This window comes from Pseudorasbora parva, chromosome 3, assembly GCF_024679245.1.
Source record: "Pseudorasbora parva isolate DD20220531a chromosome 3, ASM2467924v1, whole genome shotgun sequence".
Lineage (NCBI taxonomy): Eukaryota > Metazoa > Chordata > Actinopteri > Cypriniformes > Gobionidae > Pseudorasbora > Pseudorasbora parva.
In genome coordinates, this window is record NC_090174.1 from 33,154,342 (window position 1) to 33,181,035 (window position 26,694).

A 26,694-nucleotide genomic window follows, 5' to 3' on the forward strand; every position below is an offset into this window, starting at 1 on the left:
TGTGGGGTTATACCAAGTGATGCATATAAAGGATGGTTCTGCAGCAAAATGCCAAAAAATGTTTTAGGAAAAAAACTTTTTTTTGGTCATAATTATGAACATGCTTTCTTTTTGATTATTTATTTAACTCTTTTTTTCCTCATTTTTAATTATATATTGGCTGCATAATAAAGCAAAAAAATATGATGCAATTTAAATTATTAATCTGATAAACATAGCCGACTAAACTAAAAGTCGCAGAGAAGATGTTTGTTCAACAAAATTTGAATTAGTCGGTTGAAAAAAAGAAAAGAAAAAGGAATTGGTAAAATCAGGCAGTGACCAATCATAACATGTCAGGCAACACGTGGAAACATTTCGAGAAGGGGAAGAATGACCACAAAATTGTGACATGCAACCTCAAACATGACATTTAAAATAGTAGCCAAACACTAATTATTTTACATATAAGATAAATGTTTTTAAATTGACAGAATACATGCTGTTTAACAAAGTAAATAAAATAAATAAATAAAAAGGGGCCAAATATTACCCCTTTATAAAAAATCCATGACACATGTGAATAACAGCAAGGTGAAAAGACATAATGAGGCTGATTTCAGATCAGTGTAAACACAACTAAAGACACAGTCACTAAAATGGTACCATACTGCACACATTTCATGCAATTAACAAAAACAACCTAACAACGTATCCAAGAGCAAAAAACTGAGATCCATGCAGCCCAACATTTTTCACTCAATTTCCCCAAATTATATATATATATATATATATATATATATATATATATATATATATATATATATATATATATATATATATATATAAAAGCATCTCACAGCTGGCATTTTACATTGTGCATAAAGGTCCCTTACGGACAAGTGTTTGCTGAAGCATGCAGTGCGTTTGTTTGTACTTGTGTACTGCTGAAGAGTTTCCAATCCCATAATGTTGTACAGACCTTTGTTTAGTCAAATAATGTGTTTCTATTAGTTAGAGAAAAACAAGCAACATCCATCTCTCTGCTTCTTATTTGCAGTTTGCATGAAATAAAAGAGTCTGTTATCCAACTGTGGTCACACTCCTTTGATTGATTCAAACACACGGTTATATGATGCCAATTATGGTCAAAATGATTCAAGTCTTTACTCTGTACTTGACCCCTGGGCTGCTTACCAATTTTTCATCAACGTGATTCACATTTAAACATGACCTAAATCTGTGTCTGTAACACTTCAATCATTTTTTAATGAAACAATATGCTTATTAATTGCAAAATAAGTCACATTTTCAGCATGGCTTTGGTAAACATGAGGGCAGACTCAATAGAGCACATGTGGTGCCTTTTTTATATGTATTCATATGACCACTCAGGGATGTCCAGCTGCTGCAATTATGAATTGTTCCGACCTTAAATGGGCTGAAAACAACTATGGTTTTATTTTTATTACACACACAGGGAGATGAACTCCAGCCATCTGTTTTACAACCAGAAATGATCATCCATCCCATGTAGTTTGTGTTTATGTGAAGGAGTGAGTGACTTAAGGTTACCAATCAATTAAGGTATAATGTTACAGCTTTATGAAAGGTATAGGAAAATATTTCTGAATTACTGCATTTACACACAACACTTAAAAACAAATCTAAAAAGATTTAATGCTAATTGAACTTCAAAGCTCCTGTATGAGTTGATCACATAAACTAAACTAAAGCTATAAAAATGAGCATTGAAATGCTCTCTCTTCTTTTCCCTTTTAATTTTTGTTTCTCTCCATCTCTTTTGTTTTTCTCCCTCCTCTTGTACAACATTTCCATTTTGCCACTTCACAATCACATTTTCTTCTTACCAAACATCCTCTACCTTCACAACACCTATTCCTCTTTCCTTCTCCGATCTCATTCTTTCATTTACTCATCTTCCTTTTTCTATCCCATCTCTCCACCTCTCTCTCCAACCTTCATCACTCCCTTCCCCCATCTGAGGTGCATGATCTTGAGGTGAAAATTGGATTCCTACATTTCCTCTCTGATGCAACAAGATTAAACAGATGTGAATAAATGAAGATGGATAAATAAAAAGAGAATCAGGAAAAAAAAAAATGTAAGAAGAATCTGCAGCCTTTCCTTACTTCTGCCAGGTTAGTACTCATGAAATGACAGTTATGGTTTTCAATAAAGGTTTGGGAGTAAACCCAAGGAATGAAACTTTAAATTCCTGACTGGGATGAGCGACACGCTACAGCAGCACAATATAATCCCATTAATAAAAACACGCGCTCACATGCAGTGCCTAAAATTAACTCTTACCAAATTAAAATGAAAGCAAAAATTGGCTTTGGGATTGGGAGTTCACCAGTTGACTGGTAGCTGGTAAATGTATTAAGAACCGCAGGGTCCCAAATTAAATTGAACTCTCAGGCAATACAGCAATATTGTGCGACATAAATATTTGAACGTTATATTTAAATGTATGTAAATGTATGAAACTTTATGATTTAAAATTATTGATTTTTTTTTAAATATTTAATTTTTTTTTTTTTAAATATTTAAGTATTTTCTTACTTTTTTCCTTAAATGCAATGACAAAGGGCAGATTGTTACAAATGCAACTGTCTCAAACCTTTTTAAGAGAAACACAAATATATGCAAGGAGATATGGTACCTTTCAAAAGTTTGGGAATATTTGGTAGGATTTTTAAAATAAGGCTTCATTAGTTAACATTAGTTAATGTATTAACTAACATGAATTAACCATGAGCAGTACATTTGTTCCTGTATTTGTTCATCTTCGTTGACGTTAATTAATAGCTCTTCATGGTTTGTTCATATTAGGCGCATTAACTAATGTTAGCAAGACTTTAGTAAAGTATTAGTAAATGTAGAAATTAACATTAACAAAGATTAACAAACACTTTATACGTTTATAGAACACTTTATAACATTTGTTTGTGTAAACTAATGTAGTTAAAGGGTTAGTTCACCCAAAAATGAAATTGATGTCATTAAATGCCATAGTGAAATACCAGTAATAAGAGTTCAGTACATAGAAATCACATACTCCGAGTCTAAAACACGATTGCCTCCTACTTCTTATGTAAATCTCATGAATCAAAAACACCACAGAAAAAAAGCTCTTCTCAACATAAACCCAACCGTGACGCAAGCGTTGGGGATCATTTATATGCACGGCCCCAAAATTTGCATCTGTCCAAACATGTTCATTGTCAGGCGGAACTGACGAAGCCGAATCATCAAACGACACTTGAGGATAGCAAAAACGGCAGCTCGGACACACATTATGATCCAGGCTTTGCAGGAGACGTGAGGACTTTTCATATGTCAACAGTCATGGTAGAGGTTTATTATAATCGGATACCACAGCAAATCGTTCGTTTGTTCGGCCCATTTCAAGCAAGCTTCACTCAGCGTCTTAAACTGAAGAAAGGGGCAACTATATTCCTGCAAGCAGTAAGTAGTGATTTATCCACTTATTGACTGTTTAAATAATTTCTGATTTAATTGAAATTTTCTTAGAGAGACCGCATTGTCTAGATGAAGCAAGATGCTAGTACAGTAACAACAACTCTAAGTACCATGCAAAACTAAATAGTGTGTCTAATGACAAAGGTTAATATTATTTTTTATTACAAAATACAACCGCTGATACGTTGCTTACAGATCATTCACTCGATCCTTCTAGCAAACGTTACCTTTTCCAACATACAAGTTAAAACGACTATTCATTTTGTAAAAATATATATTATATATTTATATTTTTTAGAACTGAAGTAGGCCTATGGTGTTTTTGCATGCTTGTACCGCGTAGCCTACATTGTGACTAACGTTATATAAACATGCTAGCCTGACATGGTCATACTCAATTCTAGTCAGAATATGAGTCTGAAACTACTCCATTGGCCTGTGATTATGAGGCGTGTTTCAACCGAACCAGGAAAGACCTCAATTGGATAGACCTACAAAGGTCTATCCGATGTCTTTCCTGGTTCGGTTGAAACACGCCTCATAATCACAGCCCAATGGCGCAAACCAATCAGAGCAACGAAGCGACGCATTGTCAAATGTCAACAGACAGAGCTCAACTGCACTGTGTTGCCAAGTCCGCGTTTTTTTTCTCGGTTGTTTTCTATGTCCGTGGGTTGAAACGACTATTATGTGATATCCATGAGTGCGAATTTTAGCTGGCAAGCATGCCAAAATAACACACATTTTACCCCCAAATGCCATTTTCCCCCCCAGAGAACCCCCCGAGAAGTTGAGGGCTAGTAGTTGGCGGATTTTGTTGTAAAAACTTGGCAACCCTGTCTGCACACTCGCTGGAATAACGATATTTGCCGGTGTTGTAAAAAAATAAAATAATTTATTGATACACAGAGCACTTACCCAACATTGGTCATCATCTTTAAGAGAAATTATGAAGGTGAATGCAGATACAAACCAGCTCTCCGTTTAGGATTCGAGTAAATATAATCCAAGCTCCTTTGATGACGTGCATGATTACGTTACAGCAGGGGCGTAGCCATCTTTTCAGAAGTGAGGGGGACAGAAATTATTTGTATTTTTTTGGACCAATATAATTTATCGCATCTCTTGCTTTTAATTGGGCAAGATATCAAATACACTGCTGAACAATAACCACTAATTAATATTTATAATATTATTCTCCTATTTTTTGTGCCAATTTTATGATTGGTTTATATACTAGCCATACAAACACTTGTGCATTAAGACTCCATAGATTTTATGCAATGTAAAAAAATATATATTCTAATGTAAACCATGCTGTTCTCTATGTGAATATATAGTAATTTATTCCTGTGATCAAAGCTGAATTTATCATCATTACTCCAGTCTTCAGTGTCACATGATCCTTCACTAATCATTCTCATATGAGGATCTGATGATCAACACACATTTATGATTATTATCAGTTGTGCTGCTCATGGTGATGCTTAATTTTTGTGGAAACCATCTAAACATTTGTGGTAAAAAAGAGAGAAATTAATACTTTTGTTGATCAGACATGCATTAAATTGATCACAAGTGATATTTTTAATATTACAAAAGATAATAATTTATTTAATGAATGCAAATAAATGCTATCCATTGAACTTTCTATTCATTAAAGAATCCTGAAAAATAACATGTATTACATGGCTATCATGGTTTCCACAACATTTTTAAGCAGCACAACTGTTTTCAACAAAGATAATAATCATAAATGTTTCTTGATTATAAAATCATCATGAGAATGAATAGTGAAGGATCATGTGACACTGAAGACTGGAGTAATGATGATAAATTCAGCTTTGATCACAGGAATAAATTACTATATATTCACATAGGAAAAAAGCTGTTTTAATTTGTAATAATATTTCAAAATATTACTGTTTGAACTATTTTTGATTACATAAATGCAGCCTTGGTGAGCAGAATATACTTAACATTAAAAACTGAATTATTCATATGATGGCCTATACTTTATTGTCAATAAATAGCCTACATTGAGATGGCTTGAAAAACACACATAAAGCATATATTGTCGCAATCGTCTGATTGTCGTCGTCACGTTTCATTACTCATAACGATTGTTTTCCTTCAGCTGCAGCTCCAGCGTGACTGGATATTACCTCTACAAATCCACTTTTGACATTCTGTGAGAGCGCCCTCCTCATATTTAGATGTGAATAAAATGACAGGTCATGCATTGATTATTTTTTGTCTCTGAATTTAAATCTTGATGTATTCACATTGGTTTCTATGTAAATACACTTGCCCGTGACCTCAAGAAGCGCGCAATCAACCCAGATTAAAGAAAGCTGTTTTTAGCGTTCCTGTTAGCTTGCCCGCCCCCGCGCAGGTAACGCGGTTTGGATCCCGCTCGGAGCGGGTCGACTAGGATCGGTGAGACCCAGTAAAAGTGCGGGGGACGAAAATACACTTTATTAAAAGTGAGGGGGACACGTCCCCCGCGTAATCTACGCCCATGCGTTACAGTTTATCATCTGTCAGTCATCGTCTAAAGCCCGCCCTGATAATCTCATTGGTCCGAACAGTTTCTGTTCGGAGATAATTACTCCTCTATGGAGCAATGCCAGACCGAATTGCCCGACCTAAAAATGTTGTGGGCGGGGCTAAATTCGGCTGGCATCCAGGCTATAAACATGCAATATCATTGACAAAAAAAGAAGTCTTAAATGTAGACTGAATGAAACTTTAAGCAGAACATCTCAAATGGAGATTGCTTAAATGCAGCCTACTTATTTATTGCTGTTTTCAGATCATCCGCGCGAGAGAGAGCTTGCGTGCATATGGTTGCCAGATTGGAGATGTTTAGGTAAAACACCGGATGTGTTCTTTTCAAAGAAAAACTCTGTTTGTGGGATTTAAATGACTGAAATCTGGCATTTCAATCTGAAATCTCTTTCTCGCGTGCAGATGATCTGAAAACACCACTAAACTAGTAGGCTGCATTTTATAAATCTCAATTTGAGATGTTCTTAAAGTGTCATTCAGTGTCTGTGTTCTGTCAGGACTCACAAGCCGTTTAAGTGAAACAGCTGAACTGCTGTGAGCTGCTGAAATAAGCCAATCAGAGCAGAACTCAACATTAATAATCATGACTTCCAAATAAGGCAAAAACAGAGCATTACATCCTAGGGACAATTTATAGGGTTGTTAAAGAGACCTATAAAAGTTTTGCCCTTAAATAAGCCACATACCCTCTATGTAGATATCAGAGAACAATTTAACATAGTTTCAACTCATTAGGGCACCTTTAATGACTCACCCTAATGACGTTCCTCACCCGTAAGACCTCCGTTCATCTTCGGAACAGTTTAAGATATTTTATATTTTAGCTGTGTTTTCCTCAGTTTGACACGTGATCCAAACTGCTGAAATCACGTGACATTGGCGATCTGAACCATTGATCGATTCACTGATTCATAACCGTTTGAATCTTTATTTGAGGAACACGGAAGAGAAGACAATGCTGAATAAAGATGTAGTTTTTTATATTTTTGGACCAAAATGTATTTTCGATGCTTCAAGAGATTCTAATTAACAAACTGATGTCACATATGGACTACTCTGATTATGTTTTTATTCTCTTTCTGGACATGGACAGTACAGCGTGCATAGACTGCATATGCTCTGGGACTAAATTATAAAATATCTTAAACTGTGTTCTGATGATGAACGGAGGTCTTATGGGTGTGGAACAACATTAGAGTGAGTCATTAATGACATCAATTTCATTTTTGGGTGAACTTACCCTTTAACTAATGTTAACTAATGAACCTTACTTTAAAGTGTTAACTGTTTTTAAAGCAGCGTATGTTCACAATGCAATAAAAAATAAAAAAGAACATTTGCAGATCGATCGTTTACTGAGCCAGATGTCATTAAAAGCTTTTCTTTGACTAACAAGGAAGACTTCAGCTCTAAAACTTACATTATATTTTATTATTTTACTACCATGACCTTTTATATATCATAAGCTTAAGGGAAAGTTGACCACTCTTATAGCCTTGTGGAAACTGGTAACGTTTTATGACCCAGCAATCTTTGGTTTAATCTTTACGGTTATTTGATCAATTTAATAAATCCTTGCTGAACAATTTTTTTTTTTTTAATTCACTTATTCTCAATTCACTTGCCATTGGCAGGTGTGGCAAAAAGTTAATTTTAGACCCTGCTCACATGTCATACTGTGTAGCACAGGGAGAGATGATGAGGTCACATGATCAGAATAGCTAGCTACAGGCTGTTTGAAATAAATATACTCTGGAACTGGAACTGGAACCACTATATTATTACTCAAAACAGACTACAACACTTGTCAGAAAACAAACTTTCACTAAAAAGGTATGGACATTTGCTTTGAAGTAAAACAAATGCATTCATTTTGGAAAAGGATAAAACATATATAATATATAAATATATATAAATATATATATATATATATATATATATATATAAACTTAAAAAAATTAATTATATTATATAATATATATATATATATATATATATATATATATATATATATATATATATATATATATATATATATATATATATATATATATATATATATATATATATATATCTCCAAGTGTTTAAAGGGCATCATCATTTCAGTTCAGTGTGGAGAAGCCTTTTAAATTTTATCTTGAAATATCTGGCAAAGATCTAAGCAATGATGGATATGGGTTTACCAGATGCAAAGCATACTATATAAAATAGCTTGTGGCCTCCTCCAAAGAGAATTTTGACTGAAATTTAGTGTACAAAATTCAGAAAATATCAAAATGAATAAAGCAGGCTTCTCTCAATCTGCAGCAGCAAGAAGTCTGACACATATCATCCTTTCATCTGAGATCACAAGGTAGAGAAGAAAAGCTGAAACAGAAGAATCCAACGTGAAAGGTGAATGCAAAAAGGACAAACTGTTGTCAGTTCTTGCCAACATTTCTGTGGGACTGACATCGTCTTCACAGGAGACTAAAGTACATTAGAAAATGCTAGCAGCAAAGGAAACACCCTAAAATTCAGTTAAACTTTTATCATTATTTTTTGAAACAAGGTCAAGGCCAAGGTCCTTTTAGCAGCAGATGAGCAGGACTTTATATCCGCCATGACTGTGTACCGTCTTCACCTGTGTCAACACAAACACACACCCATGTGTGCGTCATTCTCTTCCCCGCTGCGACAGAAGCTCTCCGGCTGTCACTCTTCATCACTATTTTTAAGCTGAAGCCTAGGTATCCTTCAAGTCTCAAATAAAGATAATTTTTTCTTGAATGTGTCCTTAGGACTGTATGTTTGGATTTTGTGGTGGTGCACTTGTTTGTTCTCACTCTGTCCACAGTAAAATAAAAAATAAAATAAAGTATTTTACAAGCATTGTATGGACACTACTCCCTTGCCCTACCGAGCGTGAAATCCTCACTACAGGCAGTGGGTATATTTAGAGGTGAGGTAACACTTCAGAAGTATACGCAACTAAGTGAATTCTCACTTTCCTTACACTGATGCATACACATTCATTTCAAAAGTCCACTGAAACGACATGCACACATGACTTTTGCACCAGAAGAACCACATCTGAACCCATAAAGTGCCATTCACACCAAGAATAATAACTATAGCAATGACTATATTAGTGTTAGGGCAGCAAGATTTTACACAAAATTGTAATTGTGATAAAGGCTGTACAATAAAAATATAATAAATTACTACAAAAAGATATCTTACTATTGTAATATATCACTGTAAAACAAATTGATAAAGTGTTTAAGTTTTTTTTTTTAATTCGCAGCCTTTGTGATTTGATAATCACCTTGTCATATTGCGATTTCAGTTTTATTTCAATTAATTATTAAATAATGTGTTTTTTGTATCATAAGCATGCACTCCAGTTGTAGTCTGCCACATTAAATTCTCAAGCTCAATAAGTCAGGCGGATTCTGATTGGCTGTCAGTTAGAGTATCCTTGGTGTGAAAATGCAAACTCTCACTAGTTCTCTCTTTTTTAGCAGCTGACAAAAACATCCTGCTATTCAATATTTTGTCTCAAAAAAAAAAAAAAAAAAAAAAACACTAAAAGAGAGAATGATTCATGTCCAAGAGGCATTTCTCCACTCATTGAGAAATACAGAGACCACAGCTCACCCTGTAATCACACACAGCCAAAGCAGTAAAAATAGACTTTGTTTTTGCAAAGTTTTGGGAGGGGCGACAGCAGGGTCGGGAACCCAACACTGTAATCCACAACCCCAAACCTTAAATCTGAGAAAATAGAGACACATATACATAAACATTTATTGATTCTCAAGGGGAAATATATGAGGACATTATATGCACAACAGATATATGGCTATAGAGAGGCATAAAGACGAAGAAGAAACTAGCAAAACAAAAATGGACCTCGGATCCAGCCTGTACTCAGAAATTAACTAGCAAAACCACTTTCAGACAAAGACTGATATAGCCTATGTTTAGTAAGCGAGAAAAGATATGTTAAACTCTTGCTTCACTATTAACTCTCAATTTTGCTCCAGCAAAAGCTGGTCAAGGTTTCAAATTTGCGCCTAAATAAAAAGAGATAACTAGTAGTACGGTCTTATTAGATAATAGTATGGGAGTCAAAAATAAATGTATATATAAATGTAAATGTATATATAAATGTAGGCTATATAATGATATTAAGATTGGATGGACATTCAAAACTCTCAAATATCCTTGCAAATATATTGCAATCCTTACGATCACAGGCTGTAATAACATGAAGGACAGCATCTTTTTGTATGTTTAACTTGAATACATGACTTTAACTGTCCACATTACTTGTATCATTATAGAGCTGCATATTATGTCTAAATGGACATTGTTGCCATAGAATGGACTGAACAATGTGAAAATGTGCATTTTGAAAAGCACTACAAATAAAGATGAATTAATAATTCATTAAGTGAATTTTCATGAAGCTACATTAATTCATAATAGAATATAGCCTAGAAGAATATTTTTCACACATTTTGGACATGATATAGCTACAGAAACATTTAATAAACCAAGTCCATTTAAATTGCTGTAAGACAAATGTTAAAAAGCCTAATAAAATGTAATTTTTAATGTTGCCATGTCTTGTTAAAATCATTGGTTTGATGCTGTGCTGGCAACATACCCTGCGAGAGTTAGGAAAACTCTTTATAACCATTTCAAAGACTTGTATTATTGTAAAGGTCTTGTATTATCTTAAGGCGTTTGTTTCAACCGGGTAGTGAACAGCACCCTGGTGCGCGATGATCCACAAAAGAGGATCTGTTTCTCGTGTGAAAGACAATCTGCTGCTTTTCTAGTACACATTTTAAGTCAGTCATGCATTGGTGTATTGAACATGCCTGAGCAAGAATTAAGAGGAACGGAAGCGCCAGCTCCGGTCATGTTCCGTCTATCATCCAGCATCAGCTCTGCATCCTCCAGCAGCCCACCGGGCCCCCACCCACCACCACAACAACACAAGCGATCAAATCCAGGGCGCACGACGCCAGGACAAAAGAGTCTTCACTGGCTGTTTTATCGGCCGGTACGTACTAGAGCTCATAAACAGCCGCGGGGAGAATACACAGAGAATAGAGAATGAGGAAGCACATGAAAATTCTCGGTGGATGCAGAAAACTAGGCGGCGCGATTAAACACGCTAAACGTTATAAAATTTGACTCTATAAACGTTACAATTAGGTTACAGAGAAACGAGGGGAGGCGACACCGAAACAAGCACAGCAGCATCCTTAATGAATATCCAAAGGAAAATAAACACAATCATGCGCCCTCAGTCACAGTTTAAAACACACACGCGCACCTCGACGCGTTAATATTGCTGCTACTTACATATATGCAGGCGAGAGTGGGGAGGACCTGGACGTTTTAAGGACGGGTACGGGAAATTTCCAGCTGACGGGCGAACCGCTTTTCCATTTTAACGGCATGTTTTTCCAGTCAGCACCTCTGAGATACAGCGCGAATGAGAATAGCCGTCAAGAGCGAGTCCATGAAGATGCGACCAGCGCGGGCTTCCATCCCCGGCAGCCCTCACCGAGAGCAGGAAGGAGGAAGAGCAAAATATAAAGAGGAGGATCAGCCGCCGACACAGGCAGCTCTGATTGAAGTAGCTCTGTCTGAATACCGCAGCGAAGGTTGGCGGAAAACCGAGAGGAATGACACTTAAGCCTGAGCTAAGAGGTGAAAAGCAGGTGTGCCTGAGCCGAGCATCATCTCCTGAGAAAGAGAGAGGGGGTGATGATGATGGAAGGAGGAAAAAAATAGGCACCGTCGCGTCCGGTCAGCGCAGGGAAGAAGCATGCGCTGTCGGTGCACTGGATGTTCAGCTATAGTGCCACCTTGTTTGAATGCAGGCTGACTATGGCAAGCCGCATCCACATTAATTAACTTAACTGCTATTGATTACATGTTAAAGGTGTCATGAACTGGCTTTTTTATTTTTTTATACTGTTGTCAAATAATGATGTTTGTGAGGTTTTTACATTCAAAAACATCATAACTAATAAGTAATAGGCTATTTTCTACACTGGTTTTGAGGCTCTCTCCAAATTGCTGGGTTTTGATGGGCGTGCCACTGGAGACTTGGAAGTGAAAGCCCATGGCAAGAATTGGATAAGATTTGTATATTTAACAAGCTTCAGCTCACCTGTTCAGTTCAGTTCACGAGAGAGGGGTTGTTTTGAAAGCGGTAACCGGAATAAACGTCTTTATCAAACAAACACAATGATTTATTTCTCATCCACCCTCAATTGATTGGACTATTATTTTTGTGTAACATAGCCCGCACGATCGGTCAATATAAGTGCGAACCGCGCGCATGTGTAGAGAGAACACCGCAGAACAAGATATTAATATTATGAGATTCATCGCCCATCTGGAAAACATATAGCCCCGGGACGTTGGGCTTTGCGAGCCCTGGCCCTTACATGTTTAATTCCAGCGTGCTAAAAGTATGTTTCTGTTAGACACATACACACAAGCAAAATGATCTATAACAATGCAATACTATTACATATAAAAAAGAAAGAAAAAAAGAAGAAAAAAAAAACACGGTTTACTCACATAAGTGTGTTGCATCATTCCTGTTGGATCCAATATAGAAGAAACAATATTGTGTTTTAAATCGCATATGTCTGCAAATCCAGCATTGACCTGAGATTTGTTTACAAACAATTCCACAGTGAAATTAAGTAAACACCATTGTCTTCTCCACATAAGCTGGAACTTCATGCAAAATAGTTCAACCACACATTCCTAATATTAGGATCCAAAGGAAACTTATGTAGCGACTGTTCTTCCACAATCAGGAATAGCACGATATCTTGCTATCTTCTTCGCATCTCCATGAGTCAGTGGGCGGGGGCTCGGTCTACTGAATTATACGCACTGTCAATCAATCAATCAATCAACCAACTTTATTTATATAGCGCTTTTACAATGACGATTGTTTCAAAGCAGCTTCACGGTAAACGGGACAATATTGCTACAAAATTTGATTTGGCTAGTTTGATTTGGATAGTTTATAGAATTAAATATGACCTAATTAATAAATTTTATTTGTATATTTAGTTGAATAACTTGGATCATAATTTTAGTGTTCCCAACTGAGCAAGCCAAGCTAAAGGCGACAGTGGAAAGGAACCAAAACTCCATCAGGGCATGATGGAGAAAAATAAACTTTGGGAGAAACCAGGCTCAGTCGGGGTACCAGTTCTCCTCTGGCCTATTATTAAACAGAGTATAATTATTATTCTGGTCACCTTACAGGTCATAAATCATATTAGATAGGAATATTCAAAATTTGTGGGTATCCCGCAAGAGACGGGTTCATTTAGGATGGCGCATCGATTACACAAGAATATGAATACATGAAAGATCTCCGTTATTGCGCCGGAGAAGGGTTTACTGTAGAGGCACGTTTCATCGCGCGATGGAGTAATGATGCGCGCACGATCGTTTTCTGGGCCTGGTGACTATAAAAGCTTTTCTTTGACTAACAAGGACGTTTTCAGCTCTGAAACTTACAGGATATTTTTATATTACCATGACCTTTTATATATAAGAAAAGCTCAAGGTGTCTTTCATCTTACTTCAGTCGAAAATACGTTTTTTGAGAAAACAATTGCAGGATTTTCCATGGCAACAAAAATGTTGAACGTCCAAATCAATGCAGTTTAAAAAAGCTTCAGAGGCTCGGTGCAATCCCAGATGACGAATAGGGTCTTATCTAGCGAAACCATCTGTTATTAAAAAATAAATAAAATTAATATTCTTTTCAACCTACATTGCTCATCTTGCCAGATATGATATGATTGCGCATGCCAGATATTGCGCAATCATATCATAAAGATCATGCTAGACGTAGGCAGAAGTACCACCCCTGTGTTTACAAAGCACACATGCAAAGACTTATACAAAAAAACAAACAAAAAACAACAAAAAAGGTAAAACAATGATGGACAATATTAAAGTTGAAGATGGAGTGTTTTTTTGGTAAAGGACATTTGTATTAGTTCTCGCACGTTCACTTGGGGTGGTACTTCTGCCTACCTTTTGTGTGACCTTTTTGCCCGTGATTGCGCAATGTATGGCACGTCGCAGAGAAGCACAAGATGAGCAATTTGTGTTAAACAGTATATTATTTTTTTTTTTTTTTAAATGACCAATTGTTGTTTCGCTAGATAAGAACCTATTCATTGTCTGGGATCGCACAGAGCCTCTGAATCCCTTCAAAGCTCATTGAAACTGCATTGATTTAGACCTTCAACATTTTGGTTGCCATGGAAGTCTGTGATGTGGAGTAAATTTAAATTTCTAAACGTACATTTCTTTTCAACTGAAAGACAAATATCAGGAAATGTTCATTTTAAAGTGAACTAATCTTTTAAGAAATCACTATAGTAACCCAATAGGCCCTGTAATACCTATTCAGATAGTCTAGCCTTTGTTACATAATAGTATGCTTGCCATTAAATTCTATTGGAATCTGCGCTTCAGTTCTCGATTATTTAATTCTGCTTATAGAATAAGCACTAGTGTAGAATATATACTATTGAAATCGAAAACGACACTAGTCACTATCTGATTATTTACTGTTAATAATAATAATAATGAAAAAAAAGTATTATAACAAAAACATTTGCTAACTAGCCTGACAAGCCAGAACCACATCAAGATGTTGGGTCTGGGAACTCACCATTGACAGGGCTCAATCCGAGGGGCGGGATAAACGGTTGTCTTTCAAACTCCCTCTAAACGCTGATTGGCTAAAATTATTGCACTTGGCTCAAGTCTGTTTTGTAAAACGGTTTTGAAATAACACTTACCCCACCTTTAAAGACAGAAAAAAGTAAAAATGGCTTGCCATAGTTGACTGCAGAGAGCTAGTGAGTGAGAAAGAGAGCTCTGCACTCAGATAAGACTTTAATGACCTGGCATTAAATACAACATGACTGCAAACAAGAAATCTAAAACCCAAGTATGATTGTTTTGAACATTAAAGAACATCCCTCCTGTTCCTCGGTGTTGTATAATGGTGACAAATTTCTCACTGATGTCCATTATGAGAGACAGGTCTTTTCAAAGCATAGCTAGCTAGGCGGCGCAAGCAGGGCACAAACTCCACCGCGGGGCTCTTCACCCACTGCCGTGACAGCACATGTCAAAGAGGAGGCAGGGAGGAAAAGAAGAGCTACCACATTCGTTTATGCGATTATGTCAATCTTCGTTAAAAGTGCTGACAAGAAATCAGAATAGACGTCTTTTCACTTATATAAATCACTTTCTGGATGTGCATTTGAAAACGTGACCAAGTGAACATCGCTCTCTCTGTTCTTTCATTCCGTCCACCATGTACCGCTCCCTTTCTCTCTGTGTTAGTGGTGTGTGGTGGATATCAACAGTATCCCCTTACTGTGTTTTGCTTTCTTTTGAGTCCCATGTAAATTAATTTTTCATTTAAATAAATGACATTTACACGGTTTACAGGTTGATGGAACACACCTTACAGCTTGCATGATAAAAAAGCAACCAGATTTGAAATCACCTTTGCTCTGCCCCCAAAATGCACAAAACACAGCCAATCAGCAGTATGGGGCATTTTCACTCATGATTGTGGAGGAGAGAGAGTGAGCAGGAAGGAGAATTAGTACAAACTTTTAAATAGTATTATATTGGTTGCTTGTTGATATTTAAGGCGTGTTCCATCAACCTGTAAACAGCAAAGAATGTTAAAAATAACATATCACAATTTTCACTAAATTGAGCAAAACTATTTTCAACCTTGATAATAAGACATGTTTCTTGAGCAGCCTATGAGCACATTAGAAAGATTTCTAAAGGAAAACATCTTCTTAAGCCTCTCTTAACTGCTATGTGCTCAAACATCTGTAACCATACTTTGATCTGTTTAAAAATGAGCCTGGTACTCATTTACATTGCAATGCAAACCGGGTAAAACAAACAGTTTAAAAGTTAACTCGTCTTAGAGATAAAAAGATCATCAGAGGCCATCAGCGGGTTAATTCTACCAGTGTCTCAAAAGCACAGGTCACGTAACACAACTCATGAGCACACAAGCTTCATATGTGTACAGACAGCAGGTGAGAAATGAACACACCATTACGATCAAACAGCACGAGATAGTGCACATTAAAACAAAAAAAATCTGCCAAGAGCACAAGATTATTTGTCTTACATTTACTGATCTTTAGTGTTTGGGAAAAGATATAAACAGCATTTAAAAGGACACATGATGCCTCTAGCTGTAAGCCTGCGGCTCAGAACAGATGCGTCACTGTCTGAAGTGATAAACTGGACAGTGAATCTGCTAACAGAAGCCTTCATTAGAAGTTAATCAGTGTAGGAACACTAACAGACAAAAGAGCAAATTAACCACTCACAAAATAAAAATCAATGTTTTTCTTTAGCTTACTTCTGACTCACCCTCCACCATCTTCAGCTACTATGGATTCTCCATTAAGGTATTACAGATAATGGCGACCGATTAGTGGCTGCAAGGATGGTAAGCTGTCTTTCATTCTGCTCTTCTGATTTAAATATTTTTCTAGAAAATCTGTAATCCAGGTTGACCTCATCACAAGCCACCCTCATTTAAATGAAGCTGACATGAAAGAAACTTGATCTGAAATTTTCCATGTTTCTTAATTTCATTGAGAGGAGTGTGTGCAGTAGACTGGTGGTACGCCAGTATCTGAGAGGGGCAGAGAGGGTTTTACTGAACCCAGGGACAGAATATGCATTATAGATGACAGTGAATGTGGTTGGCAGTGGCCACTACAAACGCAGATCCTCATGAGCTCAGAGAGGAACACGTGAACCAACCCATTGTCAAATTGAATTTCAGTCAAGCAAGCAGCTCAGGTACTTCGAAGAAGACAAAGACGCACAGACACATAAACTCTGTGAATGTCTTCAGTGGAAGGCCCCAAAACAAGATGATGGTTCCTTGAGAAGCTGAAGTACATACCTGTAAGGTTGTTGCCTTTCTAGGGTTTAAAATGTGCTGTCCTCTGACATTGAAATAGGCCATTCACATGATTCGTGCAAATACCTGTCACCTTTTTCCATCCGTCTAGAGCAGGGGTCTTCAACCTTATTTCATTTGACAGCTACTAAAAAAAAAAAAAAAGAATAAAAAAAGGGAAAGAAAGTGGCAGAGAGCAACTCATGTTGTACAATATTTAAATATCATATATAATGCATCATAGCTCTTAAATGAACAACAATCCAAACTGATTTACACCTGAAAGAATACACATCACTCAAGAAAAATAACAGAATCAGAGAATAGTTCTTCATGGAACACAGTACTTTGCACTTTATACTGCAGTTGCTACACATAACTTGTTTATTAGTGCATCACAACTAGAGATGAAAACGTATAAAAAGGTCAAATTTAATATAGTGATCACTGTATTGTAAAAATGTGCACAAAATACTGATACTACACACTAAAATAATTTCCCCATGTTTTATGTTGAAAAAATTAATAATAATAATAATAATAATTAGCAGCACTTTGCACTTTTTAGTTGCATAAATATTATAATAACATGGGTGCTTACAATATGTTAAAATAAAAGTAATTTTTTAACAAAGGATACTATATAAAATCAAAATAATATATTTATTTGCTCCATGAACAATTCATAAACAAACAATTCAACATAGACTACCTTACAATCTGAAGTGTTAAGATTTTTGAATGCACATTAACTTATTTTTCATCTACAGTTTAAAATTACAATAAAAATGTGATCGCATTTTGGCATTGGTCTGAACAAAATGGCAGACAGGCTAAATAAAAATGTAAATCCACTATTTGATAGTAACTGACCTCTGTAAACAAGGTTGGTCCACCTAGATACATTTGCATTATTCATTCATACATTCTTTCATATAATTTTCCTCAACACTGCATGCTACTCCTGCGTGAGACTGATACTTTGCTTAGTGCTGTGTTTTTGATTATGTAATGCCAGGGTTTGTTTTATATCATGCTAATCAAATATGGGTTTAAGGATAATTATAATATGAAATGGTACTTGTTCCGAATTTTACTGTCTTTACAGCTTGTGCAGCAAATTAGGCGCACACATATTTCACAAACTCTCCCATTCCTCATGATTTTTTTTTCCTTTTCTTTGCTTGAACGCAGCCTTTACTCGTTCTGATGCAGTTTTCTAGCAAATACTGTCTACATTAGCTCACTCTGAATGAAAAGTACATCTTAGCAAGTTTTCTCCAACCAGGCGACAAGCTACTAGTAGCTCACAAGTGAAGTGTTGGAGACTCTTGGTCTGGAGTTAGCAGGTATGCAAGTTGTCAGTGAAAACTGTTTGAATATTTAACCCAAAAAGTTAAAAAAGCCATTTATAAACATGTCCTAATGAAAGTAAATTCTGATTTACAAGCTCTTTGATTCAGATTTCAACTGGATTCTGATTAATTTTCATTCATTTTTTGTTGTCTATTTTGCTTGCATTTAAAATACATTTTTAGCTATTGCTATACATTCAGTCAGTGTTGTCCGATTCTTGAGCAAATTACTCTTATGAACTGATTCTTTTTAGTTAAAGGGATGGTTCACCCAAAATGGAACATTTGATGTTCATCTCCTTACCCCCAGGGCACTTGACATTACAATATTTTTTTCTAATTTATCTGACTATCTGACATACAAGTCTTTTTGAATAATTTTATATAAAAAGGAGGGACTTTTGTTATTTATAGTTATTTGTTTGTGAATCAAACTTGACTGGTTGCTCTGTGTTTTTGATTAAAGTGATAGTTCACCCAAAAATAAAAATGTGATGTTTATCTGCTTACCCCCAGAGCATCCAAGATGTAGGTGTGTTTGTTTCAACTGATCGTTTCGTGTCTTAAGACATCAATGTGTCGCCACGAGCCACAGGGTTTAATATGGATTCGTATATGTGTGTTTTTTACTCTCATAGTGACAGTCATAGAAAACACCCCACTGACATGCATTATACAAGCAACGGAGTTAAAAATCTTCATTTGTTTTCTACTGAAGAAACAAACACACTTACATCTTGGATGCCCTGGGGGTAAGGAGATAAACATGTTCATTTTTGGGTGAACCATCCCTTTAACTAAAAAGAATCAGTTCATAAGAGTAATTTGCTCAAGAATCGGACAACACTGACTGAACACTTGGCTAGATGCAGCATACAGATTCATCAGACTGCTGAAAACACAGAGTAGAAGGTCCTGGGACTTCTACTACAAGAATCTATCAAAAACCCAGCCGTAGAAAAAAGCTGTAATTTACTGACCCTAGTGTCTATCTAAACCTGTATGACATTCTTCTGTGGAACATAAAATATATTTTGAAGCCCTGTCCCGGTGTTTTCCATGCAATTACAATTAAAGGCGACAACAAAAAAGGTCAAGCTTCCAAAATGACAAAAGTTCCCAAAAAAGTTGCCTGCAGCAACTTCAGTCTTCTGAAACCATACGATAGCTATGTGTGAGATTTTTGGGACTGGATTTTTTGTATGAACTATTCATTTAAGAAGCTAATTTGGTGTAATAAAACATGCATGTTGAAATCCATTAGAGTGGCTTCAAAACCAATCAAACACAATACAGTGCATACAGCATATCAGCTCTTTTTCTTCCCCTTTTACACAAAAGTAATTGGCTTGCAAAAAAACTGCAAAGTCCATTAGCGGCACAAATCCCAGCTAATTCCATTAGTAAAGCAAATATCATCCTATAACAGGGCCAACAACAAGAGACAAACAAGACCTGTGTGTGACTTTACAGCACTCCACTAGTAGAGCATGTTATAGGTCTATCTGTGTGTGCCTAAGCAAGCATTCATGTGTATATGAGCGTGTGAGATAGAATTAGACAGGAAGAAAAAGTACTGAGAGGTAGAGAAATATGAACACACACACACCAATAGTAACCCTCTACCAGGCACAGTTGGTGCTCCGATGACCTGAACAATCAGATGAGACATACTGTTATAGTCACACTCCTCACACTACCTGCGTTTCTGCTTTTCCTTGTGTCTTGCTCATCATTTTCTCACGTGAGCGAGCAAATGTTCTTCATCCTATTCCATCCTACACTCTCGCTGCCCTCCTTACCCCTTAATCACTCTATTAATACATTTCTATGAATAGCCACGGCTCACCCTCGCCACACATTTAGCACTTAATTAAGTGGGTGAGGACAGAGGGGTGTGTGTATTTAAGAGAGACAGAGTCTCTGCCATCATGTCGCTCCTGCATTGTACAGAGTGGTAACGTGGCTCTAATGCAACACACCCTTCACTGTTCTTTGAAGCAGTTCCTGTTCCACTGCTCTCATAGCTCACCTGTACAGCCTGGAGCCAAACATTGCAATGACTTCAGCTAGTATCTCACACAATACACCTGATGTCATATGTGGCAAGCAGCTATGTAATGTCAGAGGGAAATAAAAGATGAATAATTCAAACAATTTTTGCTGAAACCAACCTTTGCTCTACTTTCCCAGAATCAGTTCATGATCTATCTCAGAGCATGTTTGCTTGGATAAGAGTCCTTATTAGTAAACCCGCACCACTTAACACTCAACCTGTTATCTGACAGCAGCACTAATTTAATTCCGTACTCAACCCAACCCGTTTGACAGAACCGCACCCGCATTTAAGGTCCTGTTCTTCGCGATTCCCTCTTTCAAACTTTAGTTAGTGTGTAATGTTGCTGTTAGAGCATAAATAATACCTGTAAAATGATAACGCTCAAAGTTCAATGCCAAGCGAGATATTTTATTCAACAGAAGTTCCCTTTCAAAGCCTACAGCGAACGGACGGTTTGGACTACACCTCTGCACTTCCTGCTGTGATGACGTCACTAGAACAGTTTGTTGACTAACCCTCCGCCCACAAGAACACGCAAAATAGGGGGCGTGGTCTTGTTGCTCTCCCACGTGGAGAAGAGCGCGCATTCAGCGCTTGCATCTCCCCGTTAAGGTAAGAGGCGGGACCTTTCCAGGCAAAGTGCACTAAGCTGCTGTCCAATCACAACACGGGAAGCACTGGCCCAATCAGAACTCGTTACGTATTTCTGAAGGAGGGACTTCATAGAACAAGGAAATCATCAGGCCGTTTTTAGGACAGAGGAAACAGCGCTGTACAGATAAGTCAATTGTGTGAACAATACTGTTTTTTTACACGCGAAACATGAACGCATGTTATATTGCACACTGTAAACATAATCAAAGCTTCGAAAACACACGAAGAACAGGACCTTTAAATCTATTACAGCAGGTAGACACAAATTATTTATTTTCTCATGTAAACACAAGCAATCAAACCAACATCATGCATTCTGAGTTGATGCATTTAAGAAAAATGGACACGCAGCCCAACATGGTAACAATTAAAGGAAAAAGATGAGAATGCGCATCCGTTGTGTAAATATCGTGAACAATCTTCCCATACAGCCTATTTTTTTTAACATTAATTATTAACATTTGTTCAAATCACACCACAAGCTATACAGACATTTAGAGATATCCATAAATAAAATGACTGTATGACTTCATAAAGGTGGAATTCCTTGAAAGGGCACTTTTCCGGATGAGTGTATAAGCACATCCACCAGAGCGACAGCAAGAGCTCGCCCATCAACAAGCTTCGTTCGGGTTACAGAAGCCGTCAGCAGCGCTGTTATTTTGTTTTTAGACCACAAAAATCAACAATGTCACTAAAGAAGTGTGTTTTTGGTTATGAGGGAAACCTTGTTCAGCTTCCCAAATAATCCAGCGTTAAGGAAACAGTGGATGCAGTTTGTTTTTCCGGAGCAGCAATAGAGTTCTGCAAGTGTGTTTGTTTGGCTGTCTGTGTTTGTCTGTGCAGTGTGAATTGGCCTTTAGAGGTACAACAAATTTAGGCAACTGTGATGGAAATAATGACATAAAATAATATGTATTAAAAATATATATAAAAACTACTAACATCAATAATAATAATTTTCCAGGCAAATGTAAAATATGGAATTTTATTTACATTTGCCCTCTAAGTGTACATTTGCATCTTCTCTTATACAAACATATTTCCTTGAAACATGAACAGGGTTTTCCTTGACTGCAAAATAGATATATTAAAGGGCACAGCAGATGTAATTGGCATAAAAATGCTTTTAAATGTTAAATCACTCGTCACTGTGAAAGGATCTGTGCTACACACTCAAACAGTGCGTTTCAATAACTGTGTGGGCTCAAGTAGAGAACATTTCAAAGAACATGCTGCTTCTCAGTGAGCAACAAAAGGTGGAATAAAATAGAGCAACATCAAGTTGTTTCAAAAATACAGCATAATGGTAATGTACAATTTACAATTATAACAGAAATATTACAATTTAAAATATGAACTAATAATTAACTAATAATAATAATTTACTAAAATATTAAGTAATATATTCCTGTGAAGGCAAAGCAGAATTTTAAGAAATATGCTATGCTGATTTGGAGCTCATGAAACAATTCTTATAATAATCAATGTTGAAAAAAGTCGTGCTGCTTAATATTTATGTTGAAACCATGAAACACTTCTTTCAATATTCAAAAGAATAGTATTTATGACGGTGATACATTTATGTAAAATTTTTGTTATCAGACACATTGGTTCAGAGCAACGATAGCCTAGTCTTAGATGTATAAACTGCATCATATTCTAGTATAAATGTAAATAAGCAAGACACAGAAAACCACACAGCTCCATTTTTACTACATAGAAATCCAATTGCAGTTTCAACTCGCCAAAATAATGCACATATTTTGTTCTTTCTTGTCAGTGGTAGAGAACAGTTTCCCTGTCCATAATACTGTACATATATGTTTTTTGTAAAGCACTTTGTAAACAAGGTCCTACGTAAATAGTTTCTTGAAAAGCTTCAGCCAGGTTTGGAAGAGATTCATTACATAATGAAAAGAGCTTTAAATATTCTAAGACTTTCTAAATTTAGTTATGATATGCAGAAATTATGCAAAACACCATATAACAAGACTTACATCTGAAACAAGTCTTGTCATTGTGTACAAAAAGGAATGAAGGGGGAGAGACGGGGAATAATAGCCACTAGATGATTAGCACGTCATGAAGGTTTTGATCTCCGTTTGGTGCCTGTATGATCTACGAAGTATTTTTGGCAAAGCTTAAAGCAAATCCACAATTAATCCGCATTTTCAAAGAATTTCAGGAAGAGTAGCATGGTGGGGGGGGGGGGACGGGACTCACTTGATTAAGCACTTAAGGAAGGGCAGAAAAAACAGCTGACAAGGCAGGAAGGGACAAGTATAGAATAAAAAAAGCTACAAAGGTGTAGGGGGAAATGGGCAAGTGACAATGGCTAACGGCTAAAGAGAGGAGAGAGGGGAAATAAATGAAGGAATGTATTTACAGATAATATTGTTATCTGAATCCATGATCATGCTTTACTCTAAGAGCCTTAAACAGTCTTTAAACTGTTAAGGAGAAAATGGATAAATAAAAGCAACAACCAACCACCCCACACTGGCATAACAAAGTGTAGAAGTTACTTGAGATTGTGTTAAAGGCCCAGATATATGTAGCGTTCTTTCTTGTTCTTCTTTTAGGGGTAAAACACTTAGTTTTTTTCAAAAAAACTTCAAAAAATGAGACCAGTGATATACTGTTAGTGAACATTAGTGAAACGATGTCCACACTGCTGAGTAACGGTTAGATGAATATGTAAATATGTACTGCTTGCTCTCCTCTCAATAACGAAAGGAGTATATATAGCAGCTTGTGTTTATGTTTTCACTCGCAGACATCAGACTTCGACCGACTGAACAGGAGAAATGAAGCAGAAAAGATTTAGACGTGAAAGAGGCAGAGCCTGCGTGCACACCTTCCCGTTACGCATTCGGCATGGACCAATGCTAGTACAAAGGTGTGTGACAGCCGGAGTGAACTTTTCCTGGAAAGGTCGTTTTGGCAAGCGGTTTAAAACCCCCAAACAAACTTCATTTTGACCTGATTTTGTTCAAAATCACATCACAGCAGTTTGTTTTTCCGATTTCACTTGAAGTATATCGGGGCCTTAACAGACTCTCCAAAGAAGCTGTTGCTATAGCAACCTCAACAAGTATGCGACAGATGGTTGAGGGTCCTAAACAGCTTAAAGACAAGATGGGTGTGCTAGAGAGTTTACAAGTGACAGAAATCAGCAATATAGAACAGAAGACAAGCACATCATCACACTAAAGCCGGGTACACACTGCGCGATTAATAATAGTCCTTTAAGATTGTTTCTTGTCAGACTGCACAAATATGATCCCCTCTGTAAGCCATGTCACACTGTAAGATCTAAGTTGTCATTAATGTCAGACTGTACGATAGTAGACGCACGCAAGAAAGACTTGAAGGTCCTGTTCTTCGCGATTCCATCTTTCAAACTTTAGTTAGTGTGAAATGTTGCTGTTAGAGCATAAATAATACCTGTAAAATGTCAAGTTCAATGCCAAGCGAGATATTTTATTTAACAGAAGTTCCCTTTCTAAGCCTACAGCGAACAGCCGCTTTGGACTACACCCCTGCACTTCCTGGCAGGAATGACGTCACTAGAACAGTTTGTTGACTAACCCTCCGCCCACAAGAACACGCAAAATAGGGGGCGTGGTCTTGTTGCTCTCCCACGTGGAGAAGAGCGCGCATTCAGCGCTTGCATCTCCCCGTTAAGGTAAGAGGCGGGACCTTTCCAGGCAAAGTGCACTAAGCTGCTGTCCAATCACAACACGGGAAGTGCTGGCCCAATCAGAAGTCGTTACGTATTTCTGAAGGAGGGACTTCATAGAACAAGGAAATCATCAGGCCGTTTTTTTTAAGACTGGGAAAACAGTGCTGTACAGATAAGTCAATTATGTGAAAAATACTTCGTTTTTTACACACGAAACATGAACTCATGTTATATTGCACACTGTAAACATAATCAAAGCTTCGAAAACACATGAAAAACGGGACCTTTAAGACCTTGGATTATGATCGATAAGTGTCCTCATCCACTGAAAAGAAGCATAATCCACTAAATTGACAAAGTGTCCATTCACATCTTCTTGTTTCATCAAAAACCTAAAAAAATATTGCTAAATATTTTGTTTAAACAACACTACTGTTCAAAAAGTTTGGGGTCGTACTATGTTTCAAATGTTTTTGTTGAAATAAGTTTATTATGTTGTTCACCAGGGCTACATTTATTTGATCCAAAATAAAGTTGGAAAAGTAATATATATTTTTTTTTGTTTTTATTACAAACAAATAAAACTTTTCAATTTTAATTAATTATTAGTTTAATTCATTCATTTAAATGATTTGAAATTTGTTTATTTGAAAAACAAAACAATGTTTGAACTTTCAATTCATCAAAGAATCCTAAAAATGTTTTCAACATTGATAATAATCATCATAATCAATCATCATATTAGAATGATTTCTTCAGGAACATGTGACTGAAGACTGGAGTAGCGATACTGAAAATTCAACTTTGCATCACACAAATAAATTACATTTTAGATTTTATTCTAATAGAAAACAGTTGTTTTACATTTTAATAATATTACTTAAAAATAAAATGAATAAAGAATAAATGCAGCCTTGGTGGGCCTAAGACACTTCTTACATTACATTAACATTAAAAATTCCCGATCAAACTTTTGAATGGCAGTGGGTGCTTAATTGTAGCTTAAGTGACCAACTACTTTTCTGGCCACAGTACATGTCTTAAAAAGAGCCATAAGAGAGAGTTTCTTGGCTACAGGTCCCGTAAATGATTCCTCCAACAGAACACAGAAATAACCCTGTCAATACTGTCCTACACACCAGCTGACTGAATCTTAGTCTGATGATCTCAAGGGTCTGAGTCATCACAAATCTACATGCCCACACGCTCGGCCCTTAACTGCCAACTTGGCATCTGAAGACACAAAACGAGACCAGTGCGTGTAACATTTCAGCAGGCGGAAGGTCGGCTCAGATCGATGGAATTCACAGTTGCCTTTGTTTTTCTGTTAAACAATATAGAAGAATCCATCAGCCAACATGCTGCGCTCACTTCAGGAGCTGGGCTGTTTAATTGAGTGTTTAGTGTTTATAGCGATCTGAACTCATGGTGTAATTCTGCTGTGATTTACACATCACAGACTGCAAATCAGGCATGACTGTAGAGAACACGAATCTCAGTCATCTGCCTGACATGACATATCAGCTGTGCGAGCGAGAACTAGTCAGCGGGTTAGTAGGACAGCACATTTAGTTAGCGAGAGAGTGTATAAAATGTAATTCATGTATATTTGGAGTGGGGAAAAAAACACCAAACACTGTTTGCTATGTGCTTGTAATAGGATCGATCTCATGTCCTGAAGTGTCTATTTTGAAAATACCTTGAAAACCTTGAAAAAAACAAAAAACATTGCTCTTTATAAAATGTTAAAAAATGTAATTAAATTAAAATATCAGGCATCTGTATTGACTTCAATTGATTCTATATGATGCCTCACTCATAGTGAACTGAAACTGACAACAGATCTGGGATACAAAGAAAAAAA

General features: G+C 36.6%; 1 protein-coding gene across 7 annotated transcripts in view; it reads right to left on the minus strand.

The window, feature by feature from the left end:
• Positions 1–26,694, minus strand: part of klhl13 (kelch-like family member 13) — a 71,167-nt gene that overhangs the window by 25,020 nt on the left and 19,453 nt on the right. The window contains exon 1 of one of the 7 annotated variants that reach the window (XM_067438520.1): positions 17,162–17,182. The exons of 4 other annotated variants lie outside the window; for them this stretch is intronic. In XM_067438520.1, coding sequence (XP_067294621.1) covers positions 17,162–17,178 — 17 coding nt within the window. In that variant the 5' untranslated portion in view covers positions 17,179–17,182. Of the gene's footprint in view, positions 1–11,418; positions 12,027–17,161; positions 17,183–26,694 lie in introns of those variants that run through there. 2 more of the 7 variants (XM_067438514.1, XM_067438517.1) reach the window with 2 other exon arrangements.